The sequence below is a fragment of the Myotis yumanensis genome, unplaced genomic scaffold (genome assembly GCF_028538775.1).
Source record: "Myotis yumanensis isolate MYYU_CA2020_CCGP unplaced genomic scaffold, mMyoYum1.0.hap1 SCAF_10, whole genome shotgun sequence".
In the NCBI taxonomy this organism is placed as follows: Eukaryota; Metazoa; Chordata; class Mammalia; order Chiroptera; family Vespertilionidae; genus Myotis; species Myotis yumanensis.
In genome coordinates this window covers 42,120,819-42,138,503 of record NW_027223761.1, presented here as the reverse complement: position 1 = coordinate 42,138,503, position 17,685 = coordinate 42,120,819, and the positions used below count along the sequence as shown (strand labels likewise).

General features: G+C 40.0%; 1 protein-coding gene across 12 annotated transcripts in view; it reads left to right on the top strand.

Moving 5' to 3' along the window:
* The window catches only part of STIM1 (stromal interaction molecule 1), a 187,251-nt gene that overhangs the window by 125,361 nt on the left and 44,205 nt on the right, over positions 1 to 17,685 (top strand). For all 12 annotated transcript variants that reach the window (XR_011472844.1, XR_011472845.1, XR_011472846.1 and 9 more), the window contains exon 3: positions 10,667 to 10,781. Coding sequence is in view for 9 of the 12 variants with exons in the window: in XM_070425482.1 (XP_070281583.1) it covers positions 10,667 to 10,781 (115 nt within the window). In the remaining 3 variants the exon portion in view is untranslated. The remainder of the gene's footprint in view (positions 1 to 10,666; positions 10,782 to 17,685) is intronic.

Genomic DNA, 17,685 nt, shown 5'->3' with positions numbered 1-17,685 from the left:
CATCAATTTATTTGGTTCATTAGATTCCACATATGAGTGAGATCATGTGATACTTGCCTTTCTCTGACTGGCTTATTTCACTTAGCATAATACTCTCCAGGTCCATCCATGCTGTTGCAAATGGTAAGAGTTCTTTCTTTTTTATTGCTGCGTAGTATTCCATTGTGTAAATGTACCATAGTTTTTTTATCCACTAGGGTGCATATATTCTTTCTGATGAGTGTTTCAGGCTTCTTAGGATAATTCCTAGAAGTGGGATGACTGGGTCAATAGAAGTTCCATTTTTAATTTTTTGAAGAAACTCCATACTGTTTTCCACAGTGGCTATACCAGTCTACATTCCCACCAGCAGTGTACTAGGGTTCCCTTTTTCTTTACAACCTTGCCAACACTTGTTGTTGGTTGATTTGTTGATCATAGCCATTCTGACAGCTGTAAGGTGATATCTCATTGTTGTTTTGATTTGCATCTCTCAGATGATTAGTGACTTTGAGCATTTTTTCATATGTCTCTTGGCTTTCTGTATTTCCACTTTGGAGAAGTGTCTATATAAGTCTGTTGCCCACTTTTTAATTGAATTGTTTGTCTTCCTTTTGTTAAGTTGAATGAGTTCCCTATATATTTTGGAGATAAGGAGCTAGTAGGTTCTTAAAGTTGGGCATGAATTTTTTTCTTTTATATATTTTGTTCCAAAGCCTACCCTCTCACTTTCCAAAAGTGAGTGGTATTCACAAAGAACACATGGTGAGCCCTCAACTTTCTAACCATGTTTTTTGAAGTTGTGTTCCTTTTTGGCAATGGAATCTAGAATGTTTTTCTGCTGTTGAGTGCTTGGCTGGGTTTGTTTCCCAGGGTCGTAGAAAGCCATGCATAGGGATGGTAGGATGGGGAACAACTGAGAGGCTGGGCACATTTTTAGTATTTTTCTATTTCTCTTATAGTATATTAAATCTATTAATATTTAAGAAAACTTAATTTACACATAGGAGAGCTTATTTTATGCCACCAAAGCTGTAAAGTTTATTTACAGCTCTGGCAGGTGTTACTCAGTGGTTAGACCATCAGTCCACTATTCTAAGTTCTTTTTGTAAATTAACTCGTTTATAATACCCTCAAATGATGGTATTATGAAGTTTTATATTATGTACTATTATCTCCATTTTAGAAATGATGTGCATGATACACTGAAAGTAACTGGTGGAACTAAGATTCAAACCCAGGCAGCCTGGCTCTCGAATCAAACTCTGAACCATTATGCTAACTGAATCCAAGCCAGTGTAGCCCTCTGGCCCCTAACTGACTATCTTTGTTTTAGACTGGCCAAATATTTGGAAATCTTTTTCTTCCTCCTATGAAGTAACAGAATGTGCATTTACTAGTAGTTGTAAGCTAAGCACTGCTGGGTGTTGTAGGGAAAACTCAAGTGAGAGACATTCATTTAGTTATTTAATAACCACATATCCTGCTCTGTGCCAGGCCCTATGCTTGGAGGTGAGGTGAGTTTATGGAGCTAAATCAGTTATTCATTTGGGTGTCCCAAAGAATATGCAAGATGATGGGTAAAGAGATAAATGACAAATAAAATACTTTCTATATTTGAGTTGCTTAGGAAAGTAAGAGGGGTGTAATTACATAGAAGTTATATTATGATGGGATAAGTATTGTTATAGATGTGTTCCCTGAGACATGAGAGAACAAATAGGATAGCACAGTTCACTTGCTTGGGAGAGGTCTGGAAAACTTCACAGAGGCAGTGACTTTTTCTTTAGCAGATAGAGAGGGAGAAAACATTTTATATGGAGCATCTTGTGTAAAGGTATAGAGGTCTAAATAAGCATGGTTTGTTCAAGGAGCCTGAAGTGGCTTGATGTGTCTAGAGCAAATATTGGCAAACTTTTTTATAAAGAGCCAGACAGTCAAGCAATAGTTTAGGCTTTGCTGGTCATACAATCTCTGTCACAACAACTCAACTTTGCCTTTGTAACACGAAAGCAGCTATAAACTATATATAAATGAATGAGTGTTGCTGTTTTCTAATAAAACTTTATTTTCAGCTCTGGCAGGTGTACCTCAGTAGTTAGAGTGTCAGCCCACTCACCAAAGGGTTGTGAGTTCGATTTCCGATCAAGGGCACGTACCTGGGTTTTGGGTTCGCTCCCTGGTTAGAGCACCTGCAGGAGGCAACCAGTTAATGTGTGTTTCTCCCCTCCCTCTCTCCCTGTCTGAAAGCAATCGAAAAAATATCCTCAGGTGAGGATTAACAACAACAAAAATACCCAGAAAAACTTTATTTACAAAAATAAGTAGTAAGCTGGATTTGACCCATAGCCATAGTTTCCTGACCCTTGGTCTGGAGTGTAGGTATCAGGTAGGGAAGGATAGTGACCAGGAAGTTAGTTTATGGCCCAGATTGTAAAAGGCCTTGAATGCCAGGCCAAGAAGCTAAGGCTTTATCATGTAGGTAATGGGGAGCCATGAGATTTTAAGTAGTTGCTTTGGTATAGTTAGATTTGTACTTTACAAAGGTCATTCTGGTGACTAACTGGCAGAAGTGAGACAGATGTACCAAGGTGAGCGAGAAATGGCTGTCCTTTCCCTGCCCTTAAGTAGTAGCTTATCTCACTGGAGACAGATTCACCTCTAAGACATCCATGCCCTGGCACTATCTATAGATGTCATTCAGAACTGTTGCAGCTAAAATGTGGGTTCTTGCTAGATATACAAGAGGTGAATATGAGTCAGGAAGCTTCTCAGGTCTGGGACATGTGTCTTATGGGTTCTATATATGTATTGTGTGTGTTGGGGGGGGAGTGGGAGTGGAGGTGGTGAGGTTTGGTTTGGGAGACATGGAAGGTGAGCAAGTGGGGAACAAGGTGGGAAAGGGTAGGGAGGATGAAATGGTTCTAAGAACCCAAGAGACCTGCCCAGATCCTTGCACGCAAAGATATGTTACTCCTCTTCTGGCTTTATATCAGTGAATTCTGTTCACTGATAGAACTGGCTGGGCCTATTTTGTGGGGACTATAGAGATATGTCTCCTTTCTTCACTGCTCTCACCCACATTTCACTACTGCTTAACACTTGGGATGGGTTGCATGCTTTGTGCCATCACCAGGAAGATCATTTTTCTGAACTCATAGAGCTAAATATACTTAGAGACAGCTGTTCTCTTGGCTCTTCAGAGAGCTATTAACTTGAAGTTCTAGCCAATGCTGCATTCCCTATGGTAAGCCAAGACTTTTAGGGAGCCTCCTTAGAACTCCCTGAGAGAAGAGCTGCTTGTTCTGAGTCTGAAATAGTAAATCCTCATGGAGCCAAATGTTGCCTCTTTGGTTTTGTTTTTGCTTTTTGTTGCCTTTAAACTTGGTCTTAAATAAGACTTTAGCTATTAGCTGGATTTAGGACAGTGTTTAGAGTAATAGGGTGATAATGCCCATCTCAAGTATATTGAACATTGGAGTTCTCGTCCAGCACAATGTTCTTGTATGCTATGTTTATGGCTGGGTAACTGGGACCTTCTATCAGAGGATGTATAGCAAGCATGTCAAACTCACGGGCCACATGCGACCCACAATGAATATTTTTGCGGCCCGGCCAATTTAACAGTATGTAAGAATGTTTTAATAAAAATTTTATAACTTAATTTTTACAATATCCTGTTATACATAATTATCAATAACAAACTACAACGTTCCTTAATGACTGATTACTATAATCATGTTGCATTCATTTCCCTTACATATAGGCGCACCATTTCTCTCCATTAATATTAGCAGTGAATATTTTAGCAGTCAATAGCCAGGTCATTAGTCTTGTACTGACTTGTTTGGTGTATGCAACAGGAAATATTTCGCTTTTAGAGAACAAGAAAAAATAGGTTTATTTGTGTTACGCTTATTGTGCAGTTATTCAGCGTCTAGTAAGTTAATATTCAAGAAAAAATATTAATTTTTATTAAAATGTTCTATTTTATGTTAATGATTACTCATTTATTTCAGCCCTTTGTATTCAGCATGTCTCTATCAAAATAAACCTACGTTTCTATGAAAATTGAAGCTTTTGTTTTTTTGTGGCCCACATAAACTTAAACCTTGTTTATTTGGCCCGTGTTAGCCTTTGAGTTTGACATGCTTGATGTATAGTTTAGTAGGGGAGACAGACAAATAACAAGACTAATAAGGGTATACAAGGTGGCTGTAGGAACACAGAAGAGTCACCTTTGATCAGGAAGTTTTTTCTCTTATATATCCTCATCTCACCCTTCTTACAATAATAATCACAACTAACATTCTGGTTGTGCTTTAAAATCTACAGAGTGCTTTTGTGTACATGAGGAGTCACAAGCTCCATGCCTCTGAGGGGCTGGGGGTATCACAACTGAGTAATATGGACTGTACAAATGCACATACATAAATCTGAGTGCGGGAGCTGTGGCAAACTAGAGAGCACATGCCACTTTAGAAGGGGATGACTGTTGCTCAGCTCTGGCAGATTGTCACCAGGTAGATATGTGAACCCAGAAGTGCCAAGGGGGAAAGGTCTTAAGGCCCTCATTATCTCAACACCAACTCTCCCACTTCCAAGCTGCCCCAAATTACAATATGGACAGTTGATTTTTTTAATTTTAAGTAAAATGTGAATAAAAACATCTTCATAAAACGTTGCATTTTAAAATTAATTTGTAATGAATGATACACATAAAAACAATGTATTGGCTATGCAAACACTACTTTATGACAAGTCCTTTAGCCACCACCCTCCCTTCTAATTACATTGCTGCTCATAAGTCTCAAGTCTCTTCTATATAAAATTCTAAAGTTGTTAGTGGAGCTCAGTGCTCCTAGATCTCTCCCCCCCCCCCCCAAAGTGCAAGATAGACAATGGATTTTTAATATATTGGAAAAAAAGTTATTGCTGTGGCTTCAGATCCCATAATGCAGCTAATCTTTCAAAAAATACAATCTGTTAAATTTTGGTGTAGTATCAAGACAAATATCCACAATTATCTGAAATTACTATTAAAACACTCTTCTCTTGCCCAACTTTATCTGTGAGAGGTCATATTTTATTCAACTATTTCAACCAAAACAACACATTAAAATAGATTAAATATAGAACTAAATATGAGATTATAGCTGTAATGTATTTGGCCAGACACTAAACATATTTACAAAATGTAAAACAATGCCATCCTTCTCCACAATTTTTGTTTGGAAAAATATACTTTTCATAAAATATGCTTTTTATGCTAAATCTAACAGATTTGTTATTAGATATTTTGATTTTTTTTTTTTTCTTTAACTAGCCTGGAAAGCTGGCCTTCTTTTTTTTTGGTAAAGGTTTTTTATTTTTAAAGAGGTTCAATTTATAAAATGCTCTGAGGGCCATTAAAAGATACATCCAAAGGCAGTTTATGACTTCTGTAAACAGGTTCCATTTAACCGTTCTCACACACAAATGAGAGGATATTTAGCCTTCATTTTGAGAGGAAAAGGCTCAGAGAGGCTTGGGATATATTTTAAAGAGATAAATCTGTAATCCTTAAAAATTTTTAGTTTGATTTATGCTTTTTAATATATTTTTTATTAATTTCAGAGAGGAAGGGAGAGAGAGAGATAGAAACATCAATGATAAGAGAGAATCATTCAACAGGTCCTTTAAGGTATACGTATCCTTTTTTGGTCCTCTTAGGCTGTAACCCAGATCCTCATAATCTACACTGGTCTCCTGACTATTCATTGAACATACTAAGTATCTCCTTGCCTCAGGACCTTTGTATTTGCCATCCCTATTCTCAGGATACTCTTCTTCCAGTTATTCTGCCTGCTTTTCTCCAACATCTCCTTCAGATATTTGCTTAAAAGCCACTTTCTTAATGAGACTTTCTTTGACTCCTCTAATTAAAATGATAAACCACTAATACCACTACTCTTAGCATTTTTTATGCTTTTATTCTTGCTTTAAATAAATTATTGTCTCTTTTACCCAAATAGGATGTTAGTGTTACTGGTCCAAAGTTTGTGTGCCCAATGCTTTAAAAGACCCAAATTCAAAATGTCAGTTTGGAGTAAGAAAAGGTTTATTGATTGAGAATGTGCCATTGAGCAGATAGGAGTCCTAAACCTCAAATCCATCTTTTTTTGTTTTATTTGTTCTTTTTAAATTTTTTTTCTCAAATCCATCTTAAGAAAGTACAGAGTTCAGGCTTCTTTTATATCAACAGAAGGGAAAATGGGAGGGGCTGTTTTTGTAAAAACTCAAGCCCCAAGCAGAATTGCTCTCATGATTAGTATGTGTAAAGCAGGAGCTATTAGCCTAAGGGCCATGGGAACAACAGCAGTTCTGAACAAGCTGGAGTAAGAGAGAGTGAACACCTCACTGTTACGTTGGCTCAATGAAGACAAAAATTTGTATGTGCTGTTTACTACTTATTGCATTTCTAACGCCTGGAACTGTGCCTGGCACATAGAAATCTTATATTTGTTGAACAAATGAATACATTTATGTCCCCAGACTGGCTGTCTCAGACTGCCTGTGACTGTGTCTTCGCTGAGATGTCTCAATGTCTGTGTTTAAGGTCTAGTGAACTCATCACTTTAGGTCTCCAGTGACCCAATTTTATAGACTCTCAATAAAATTAACAACATTGAAATAGAAGAGCCAAGGGATGATGGGGCCAAGATATTGGAAAAAAAACTTTTTAAGTATAAAGTAAAATAAAAAGTATAATAAAATAGTCAAATGTTAGCACAAAAATAGAAATATGGGTTAGTACAAAAGAATTGAGAACCTAGAAACATATCCTACTATATGTAAGGGCTTAATTTATTATTAAATCACTAGAGGCCTGATGCATGAAATTTGTACAAGAGTAGGCCTTCGCAGCAGAGGCGGCTGCCTGGATCCCTCCCTTGCAGCCACAGCGGCTGCCTCCATCCCGCAGCTGCAGCCCTGGCTTCATCCGGAAGGAAGGATGTCCGGTCTAATTAGCATGTTATCCTTTTATTATTAAAGATGTTTTTCAAAAAGGAATGGAAGACAAATAATTTAACAAATGGGGTTATAATAACTGGGTGGCAACTTGGGGAAAATGTTAAGGTTCACAACTTGTAGCACATAATAAATTAAATGTCAGATGGCCTAAAAGCTGACTATCTACACCAGGGGTCCTCAAACTACAGCCCGCGGGCCACATGCAAATACAAATATTGTATTTGTTCCCGTTTTGTTTTTTTACTTCAAAATAAGGTATGTGCAGTGTGCATAGGAATTTGTTCATAGTTTTTTTTTTAAACTATAGTCCGGCCCTCCAACGGTCTGAGGGACAGTGAACTGGCCCCCTGTTTAAAAAGTTTGAGGACCCCTGATCTACACTAATAAAAGACAAAGATGCTAATTGACCATACCTTTGCTATGCCCCAAGCCACACCCACCAGCCAATCAGAGCGACTATATGCAAATTATCCCAACCAAGATGGCGGCTGGCAGCCACGGAGCTGGAGCAAACAGGAGGCTTGGTTGCCCGGGCGATGGAGGAAGCCAAGCTTCCCACCAGCCCTGAGCCGGCTGTGGCCTCCGCTCATGGCAACAAAGTTTCAATTATAGAAGACAAATAAATCCCAGATACCTGCTTCCAGCCAGCCTCCACTGGGAACTTGGGTGGCTGGGGGCCGTGGCCAGCCTGGAAACAGCCATCAGCCACTCACCCAGGCTGGCCACACCCTCATTGGGTGAGGGTCCCCGCTGGAGGGCTTGGCCAGCCTGCAAACTGCTATCAGCCACTCACCCAGACTGGTCAGGCACCCCAGCAGGACCCCCCCACCCTGAAGGGGGTATAGCTTGAAAACAGCCCTCAGCCCCTCACCCAGGCTAGCCAGGCATCCCAATGGGGACCCCCACACTGAAGGTGCTGTGACCAGCCTGCAAACAGCCATCAGCCCCTCACCCAGGCTGGCCAGGCACCCCAGGGAGGCCCCCACCCTGAAGGAGCTGTAGCCCACCTGCAAACAGCCATCAACCCCTCACCCACACTGGCCAGGCACTCCTATATAATAAAAGGGTAATATGCAAATTGACCCTAACAGCAGAACGACTGGGAATGACTGGTCACTATGACACACACTGACCACCAGGGGGCAGATGCTCAATGCAGGAGCTGCCCCCTGGTGGTCAGTGTGCTCCCACAGGGGGAGCTCTGCTCAGCCACAAGCCAGACTGATGGCTGCCAGTACAGCGGTGGTGGTGGGAGCCTCTCCCGCCTCCTCAGCAGCACTAAGGATGTCCGACTGCAGCTTAGGCCTGCTCCCCGCTGGCAAGTGGACATCCCCCGAGGGCTCCTGGGCTGCCAGAGGGATGTCTGACTGCCAGCTTAGGCCTAACCCCCCAGGGAGCGGGCCTAAGCCAGCAGATGGTCATCCCCCGAGAGGTCCCAGACTGCGAGAGGGTACAGGCCAGGCTGAGGGACCCCCCTGAGTGCACAAATTTTTGTGCACCAGGTATCTATTTAAAAAATATAAAAATATTTTAAATAGCTTATTTTCCTAAGAATTGACAAAATCTCCTTGCTCTGAGATCTTCACCATGTAACCTACTTAATCTTTATTAAAAAATAGCTTTTATCAGCAGTTTTAAATGAGAGTTGGGGAGCTGGAGAACCTAACCCTCTGATGTCAGAGGTACTTTAAAAAGTTGTGGCGAGAGGGCACAAAGAGCAGTTCAACCTGTGTACTAGTACGTGAACATTGCTTTCACCATCTTACCTAACCAGAGATCTGATTTCCCTACATCATTCTAGCCTCCTTTGAGGTATAGCTGACCATACCCATATGCCAGGTAGTTGATAGAATATGTTAGAGCTGCACTCTAACATGTAGCCATTTAAATCTAAATTAATGTTTTAAAATTTCCAGTTATTTAGCCATACAAGCCACATTATGAGCGCTCAATAGCCATATGCGCCTAGTGCAGTGGTCGGCAAACTGTGGCTCGGCAAACCGCGGCTCGTGAGCCACATGCGGCTCTTTGGCCTCTTTAGTGTCGACCACGGGCCTAGTGGCAACTGTTTAGACAGGACAGATATTGAACATGTCCATCATTGTAGAAGGTTTTATTGGACAGTGCTACATTATAGTTCTTGTGCATAGCAGGCTATACTCTGACTAGGTTGAGAATGCTCCATTGTGGACTCTTTTTAAACTTCTTGCCTAGGTCATTAAGCCCAGCTGTCTCAATGTCTGCAAAACCGTAAATGCTTGTTTATGGTTCCAGGGAATCTGGGACCATACTGTCAATCATCTGTTCATTTAGTCAACAACATTTATTGGCATTACTCTGGGTCAGGCCCTTTTCTGAACCCCAGATAAAGAAAGATGGATAGGAAGACATTTCCTGAAAATCCTACTAAAATGTGCTTTTGTGAGAGTAGTGATCAGAATTGCACATTTCTTTGATGTTTGAGGCTCGGTGGAAAGCAGTGATCAGTGTTCAGTCCTTTTCATACTAATGAGGTTATAGTGATCAGGCTGATTGAGTATTCATGAAATTAATTACCAGTTAAATTTCTAAAAGCTAGAAATTAGAAATATGGGTTAGTACAAAAGAATGGAGAACCTAGATTTCTTTTGTTTTTCTTCTTTCCTGTAGAAGTATATTATGAAAAGAAATCCAGATAATTAAAGGACAGCATATGCAGTTCAGGGGGGAAATTTGGACTATAAAACCAGGTATCTTGGGTTGAAATACTAACTCCATCACTTATCAGCTATAACCTTGAACAACTGTTTCAGTAATCTAATGTTGTATAACAAACTTCCCCAAAGCTTAGTGGCTTAAAACAACAACATTTATTTTGGCATGTATTTGCCATCTGGGTATGACTCAGTAGGGACAGCTCATCTCTGTCTACTTGGCCATCAGGTGAAGTAACTCAAAAACTGGGGCTTCCCTGGCTGGTTAGAACATTGGCCTGAGCACCAAAGAGTCACAGGTTTGATTTCCCGTTAAGGGCACGTACTTGGGTTGCATATTCTTGCAGGTTCAATCCCTAGCCCCAGTCAGGGTGCGTGTGGGAGGCAACCAATCTATGTGTCTCTCAGCTCTCTCTGTCTCTCTGTCTCTCTCTCACCCTCCCTCCCTCCGTCCCTCCCTCCCTCCCTCCCTCCCTCCCAGCAAATAATTTAACCTGTCTAAAGAAACTTAATGTGATTTGGGGCCAATTGCATTATGTTTGAGAATATTGCTGTTCTCATTTGTAAAACAGATATGATAATTCATTAGTTGTGAGAATTAGATGAGAAAATACTGTAGAAGTTCTTAGAATATTGCTTAGTGTATAATTAAGTGTTCAAACATTGTTAATTCTTTCTCCCTTCTTTCCTCTTCTGGCTTATTGAATTCCAGTTAACAATCATTTATTATCTTTCCATAATTAAAAAATGAAGAAATTTCCTACTCATATTTATTTTTTCAAGTGAAACATATTACAAAAAAGAAAAAGCTATCTAGTTGGAAACTAGGACATAGGCACATGGAAGGATACATGAATGATGTGATACACTTGTGCATTGGGTAGAGAGGGTGTGCTGTGGATAGCTCAGTGACCTTTATGGCTATCTTGGTGGGCTAGCTCCTAGGTATCTCTTGTGACTTGTGCACTTTTTCCTTGCAGTTCCTGAGGGAAGACCTCAATTACCATGACCCAACGGTGAAACACAACACCTTTCATGGTGAGGATAAGCTCATCAGCGTGGAGGACCTATGGAAGGCCTGGAAGTCCTCAGAAGGTAATAGGCAGCCTGGTTGTCCATCCTAGTTGCTGGCAGATTTAGAGAAGAGAGAAGAAGATAGGCAGCAACTTGGCTTTAAAAGGACATGAGTATGAAATGCTTAGTAAAGAGCAAATTATTGAAATGTTTCTATATACAGTCACTAGATAAGAATGAATAGTCATTGTGCTGGGAATGGGGGAAGGTGGTCCAAACAGAACTGAGGTAGTTCTTCACTGGAATTATAATTGAATTCCATCCTATCCCTACCCTTCTCCTCAATATTCCCCTCCACCCCCAGTTTCTGCTTCTTCATCTCCAGAGATAGGGAGCTTGCTGGCCATTTGAGGCAGCCCCTTTCTTCTATAGCTTCCCATTTGGTCCCAGCTCTGCTGAGTCTTAGATGATTCAAAGATTGGAAAAAAGATGGTCTCTCCTCTGAGTCTCTCTTTTTTAGGTTAAATAGCCCTAGTTCTTTGAAGAAAAAATGTTTTATCAGCCTCCTCCTCATCTAGGGTTTCCTGCCTGTGAACATTATTGTTACTGTCTTTCTTAGATCAGAGCTACTAGAGTTGCACTGATATGCAACCAGTGGGGAGTTGCACAGCGATTTTCAACCTTTTTCATCTCATCATACACATAAACTACTAAAATTCTGCGGCACACCAGTCCCCCTGGTATGGTTTGATCAGCACAGAGTGGAGCAGAACCATCAGCTTCTCAGTTCTGGACCCTGTGTGTCTATTAGTACAATCTGATTAGATACTGGCCCTTCAGCAGTCATATCATTCTGCTGACTCATGTTGAACTTATTGAATAAAAACTTTTTATCTTTTTCATGTCTAAAACCGCTAAACCATGACTACTATTTTTTTCTGGAACAGTTGTTTCAGAATTCTGAGTGGAAGAACATGTATAATTGTGTGAGACTTGACAGGGAAAGGAAAAACAGGACTTCTCTCTGTTTTTATGTGTGGCTAGAGCTTCTTTTGATACTAGTAGAATTGGAAGCAATCTCTTCCCTACTGTTAGGGTAGGTGTTGATACTAAGCAGATTTAAACATTAAGTGACCTTCAGGGTCCCTGGTTTTGCAGATGAGGAACCTCAGGCCTAGATTTATAAAATTACTATTTGTTGTCATGCATTTAGCTAATAGTAGAGCCAGGACTTAGACCTGGTCCTCTGTTCTCTAGGCCAGTGCTTTTCCATACCATCTTGGTTGAAAGCACTGGCCTGGTGGTAGAGAAGACCAGTTTTGGTAGGAATTAGATAGTTTCTATTTTTGCTTAAATTATTACCCTAGAATTATCGAATTTTAGATCTGGAAGGGATCTTCTAAAATATAGATTGAAAGCATTAAATTTGAAGTAGACTTATATTTTAATCCTGGTACTAGGATGGGCAGGCTGATAGTTCTTATTAACTCTGTGTTTTTATCAGTTTAGAAGAAGCATAAATTAGTTATATGGACGGCTTCTTGGAAATCTTTAGAAGCTGAGTTCATGGTGGAGGCTTTTGTGTAATAGCTCCTTAGAAACTCAGGCTGTCCACTGATGAGAAATCCATCAGTGAAATTATCTTTGGAATTATACTAGCACTGCCAGGAAAAATCTCCTATTACTACCGTGTAATTTTAATTTACTTATTTTTCTGTACTAACATGAGGACATGGCGCCTGGGTTTCAAGAGTGGGTTTCATAAGTAGGAACTTAGAATGAAAGATGGCAGGGAGAACATTCCTGACTCATACAGAAGTAGCTGGCAGGAAAAGAGATCAAGAAAGGGCAGAAACAGAGGGACTAAATAATAAGACTAGAAAACAGCCCAAGACAATTTTCTAGTAAGAAGTTTACTTATGGACTTAGCAACTATTTGAAACACTTCCAACTGTGTTCTATATGACAGGAAGATAGAAGACAATGAAGTGTGTTTTCACGAGTTGGTCCCCATTACTGATGAGCAGAAAAAAACATTTCAGTTGTAAATAAAAATTACTTTTAGATCATAATAAAGAATTTAAAGCATTTAATTGAGCAAAGGAAGCTGCAGCCTGGGAAACACAGATTCAGGTAGCAACCTAGATTATGTTCCTTGGAGACAAAAATGAGGCTGCCTTTTATTGTTAAAGTTCCACCCCAGGTTCCCATTAGATCTATTTTATGCACATGAGGTATCCAAATTGTGCAGTTCTGATTGGACAGGGCAGGTCTCAGTCTTTTGGTAGAAAGAGGAAACCAGGGTTTACCTGCAGTTGTTGACTCAGATGGTGTAAACAAACGGGGCAAAGTGTGGGAAGCTAAGAGTTCATTTTGAGGTTCTTCCCCATACACAGAGTGCCTGAGAAGTCCCTGTCTGAAAATGGCCATTAGAGTCTTTATTATTTATAAAGTTTGGGCCCTCAATTGACTATGAGGAGCCCATTTCCTCAGATAAATTTCCTCTCAGGGTTCACATCAAATTAATCTTTTTTCTTAGGGTCCACACAATGCACAGTGTTGAAGTTCGCAGCTAAGCTGAGAAGTGATATATACTAGGATGTACCGTTAGGATTTGCTAATCATGTGTCATGCCTGGTGGTTTGAAAAACTAAAAGTGAGAATCTTGTATACTATTTCTCACAACAATTTGCTTCATTATTTAGAGCAAGGCCCCCAATCTCTTTGGAATGATGATTTCCAGAGCTACAAAAAGCATGTAATATTCTGGCACTGGCTCAAACTGGCTGGTCTGAGTTTCACTAGATAATGTAGATAGCAGCAGTGTTGATTTATGTTCAGAACATTAGTTGGCTAATGTCAGTACCATCGATGTGATTAGTGTTGTTAAGATTTCTGACTAATGTTAGGAGCCAGTCTTTTCTCTGTGTTATTTAAATTTTAGCAGGAAAGCCTGGTGATCTCTACATTAGCCAACTCTGGACTTTTAATAATAAAAACAACAACTCAAAAATGACTCTAATGTTTATGTAGTGTTTAGTATGTGCTAGACACTGTTCTGAGTGCTTTACATATAGTAACTAATTTATTTCTCTCAAAAATCTTATGAAGTGTGAACACTATGATTTAGGATTTAGTATATTTCCTCATCTCCATTTACAGATGAGTAAAATGAGACAGAGAGAATGATTAAGTGAAATAATGTAATAAAGCCTGGCCAGTGTGGCTCAGTGATTGAGCATTGACCCATGAGCCAGGAGGTCACGGTTGGATTCCTGGTCAGGGCACATGCCCTGGGTTGTGGGCTCCATCCCCGGTAGGGAGCATGTGGGAAGCAGCCAACCAATGCTTCTTTCTCATCATTGATGTTTCTATCTCTCTCTCCCTCTCCCTTCCTCCCTCTGAAATCAATAAAAACATATTTTAAAAAAAGAAATAATGTAATGCAATTCTGTTACTAATTACTTAGAGTTAATGCTGACTTCATAAGTTAAGGGCCCAGGCCCCAACAAGACTGCCCTTACTTCAGATACCAACCAACCACAAGCTCTGGGTGTTTCCAGGCCACCTGTGCTCTGACCAACTAGCTATAAAATTAGGGGTTTTCCACTATCCCCTCATGTTTGATAATTTGCAAAATCAGCAATTTTCAACTGGTGTGCTGAAAGAATTTTTAAAACATGCAATAAGTGACTATTTAGTCAGGGGGACTGACGTATTTTCCCTTAGATTGTCAAATAAAAAAATGACAACAGCAAACACAACAATAGCCGTCTGGTGTGAATGAATCAAAATTATACCTTTTTTTGTGTGTGTATGAGACCGGCAAAACATATATTTTTTGGTGTGCCGCAGAATTTTAGTAGTTTATGTGTATGATGAGATGAAAAAGGTTGAAAATCGCTGTGCTAAATGATTCACAGAACTCAGGAAAGTGCTATACATATGATTTAAGTTTTACTACAAAGGATAAAAATTAGGACCAGCTAAAAGAAGAGACCAATAAGGCAAGGTCTGCCAGGATCTTGAATGTGGAGTTTCTGTGTCCTCTCCCTGTAGAATCAGGACATATCATCCTTCTGGTCCATCAATCATTAATGTGATTGCTAACCAGAAAGCTCAACTGAGCCTCAGTGTGCTGAGTTTTTATTGGGGTCCTATTGCATAGGCATGGTTGATTGACCCATTGGCCACATGATGGAAATCAATCTCCAGCCCCATTTTTCTCCCTAAAGGTTGGGCTGATAACACCCGGCTCAACCACTGAGCTATACCAGCCAGGCATAGTCTACTTTTATTTTATTTTTTAAAAATATATTTTATTGATTTTTTACAGAGAGTAATAGAGAGTTAGAAACATCGATGAGAGAGAAACATTGATTTAGCTGTCTCCTGCACACTCCCCACTGGGGATGTGCCCGCAACCAAGGTACATGCCCTTGACTGGAATCGAACCTGGGACCCTTCAGTCCGCAGGCCGATGCTCTATCCACTGAGCAAAACCGGTTAGGGGGGCATAGTCTACTTTTAAAACATATTATTATACCTTGTCTCATAGTATAAGAACTTTACAAAAGTGTATTTCCATTTCTTCCCTCTGAAGTCAATTGTATGACTTGCCTCATTTGTTTACCATCTCTCAAAGATTGCTGTCCATTGTAGGCTGATCTCCAATGTCTTGAAAACCATTGTTTTATATGTTTTGTTCTTTTTTCTTAGTTTCAGGAGGGGGATGGTAAATTCTATTCTTGTTAGTTCATCTTGTCCTGAAGCAGAAGTCTTGGCTTAATCATCTTTTGCTTGGATGCTTTCATATTATTCTTCTTGGCCCAGTCTAGCTCTATTACAATCTATTCTATAACTGGTTCCAGAGACATCTTTCTAAAATAAATACCTGACTAGGTCTCTGCTTACATTTTTTCAGAGGCTTCCTATTTTCTTTTTCTTTTTAAATAATGAAACAAACATGCTAGGATACCAAATTTTTGGGTGGGAGAAATATTCTTAAATGGAACCTGCACAAATAAAGATATTGCTAAAGATGTTACAAGTATATTCCAGTGTAATCACAGTATAGTAATTATATATTATTTTGAGAAGATAAATGTTGGCTTTCCTGTTGTTCAGGTAACACTTGAGTTTGTGTAGAATTTATAGTGAAGCTTAGATCACAATTGCTGTCTCATTTGGGATTCAACAAAATAAGCTACTGCAAGCTCAGTAGTTGTTGATAAAAGAAATTATTACAGAAAATGACATTGCTCTTTTTTTTCATGTTTATTCCTGAGATGTCAGAGCATTGAAATTAAATGTCCATTTGTAATCTCAAAATAAATTAACCTCAGTTGGGTTAAAAAAAAAAAGATCAATATATACATATAAATAAAAATCTGGTGATCTTCTTTTATAACTTAAAAGTTTCCTTATGTCATCCTGATACCCCAAGGTTGCGGGTTTGATCCCTGGTCAAGGCATATACAGGAATCAACCAGTGAATGAATAAATAAGTGGAACATCAAATCGATGTTTCTCTCTCTCCCCCGCCCTCCCCCACTTTCTCTCTAAAAAAACAAAATATTTCTTTATATTGTAATATTGTGGTTGTCCATATTGGCCCCCAAATTTTCTGTTTCTCTCCTATGATTTGTGCAAACATGCTTGCATAAAAAAACAATTAACTGAATGACTTCTATATACTAGGCATTGTGCTAGATTAGTTTAGCATAAGAGACCCATCTTATTTCTGTGACTCACATTTTTTGTTTTTGTTTTTTTGTTGTTAATCCTCATCTGAGGATATTTTTTTCCATTGATTTTTAGAGAGAGTGGAAAGGAGGAGGAGAGACAGAGAGAGACACATTGATTGGTTGCCTCCTGCACTCCCCCTGACTGGGCCTGGGAATTGAGTCTGCAACTGAGGTATGTACCCTTGACTAGAATTGAATCCACGACCGTTCAGTTAGAGGGCTGATGCTCCAACCACTGAGCCAAACTGTCCAGGGCTCACTTACTTTCTTATTTTCTATTACTCTATCACATCTCTTTCTCTGTAACTGCACTGATTTATCAGCAGTTACTACAATATGTCATTTTCTTTCATTCCTTGATGCTTTCATATATACTGTTCCCCCTGCCCTTCCTCCTTTGTTGATCTGGTTAAATCCTACTTGACAATTAAGACTCAACTTAAATATCCCCTTCTTTAGGAAATCTTCCCTGGAAACCACAGTCTAGGTTAGGTGCCGCCTTCTGTGCTCCCATAGTCTCTTACTCTTATCTCATTGCAGCACTAACACATTAATTACAATGATCTGTTCCCTTACCTGTTTTCCCACCACACTGCTTGAGAGCATCACCTAATATGATTCTACTGGAGGCCAGGTGCATGAAATTTGTGCACTGGGTGGGGGTGGTGTCCCTCAGCCCGGCCTGCGCCCTCTCACAGTCTGAGACCCCTCGCTCCTTACCACCTGCCTGCTAGCTGCTCCTTACCGCTCAGCTTGCTGTTCCTTAGCGCTGCTGCTGTGCTTGCTAGCCAGCCGTGAGCCCGGCTTCTGGCTGAGCAGTGCTCCTGCATTGAGCGTCTGCCCTCTGGTGGTCAGTGCACATCATAACAACTGGTCGTTCCACTGTAATGTTTGCTTAGGCTTTTATTGTATAGCTACCCCAACACTTAGCACAGGGCCTGGTCCAGAGTAGGAATGTGGAAGACAAAAGTTTGTCCTTGGCTCTACCATTGTGCAACCTTATACAAATTGTTTGGCTTATTCAGTTCCAAAGCCTAGATTCTCTTACTACTCTGTAGCCATGTAGACCTGGTTTTTGCCAGGTAGCCTAGTGGACCCATCACATGAGGCCTAGGTCCAAGGGCCAGATTCTTTTTGCAATGATGATTCAGGGCTTGATATTGACATCATATTAGAAAATGAAGATCTCTGTCTCACTCTAGGTACAGATAACAAGCTGCTAGTAAGAGCCAGAAGAC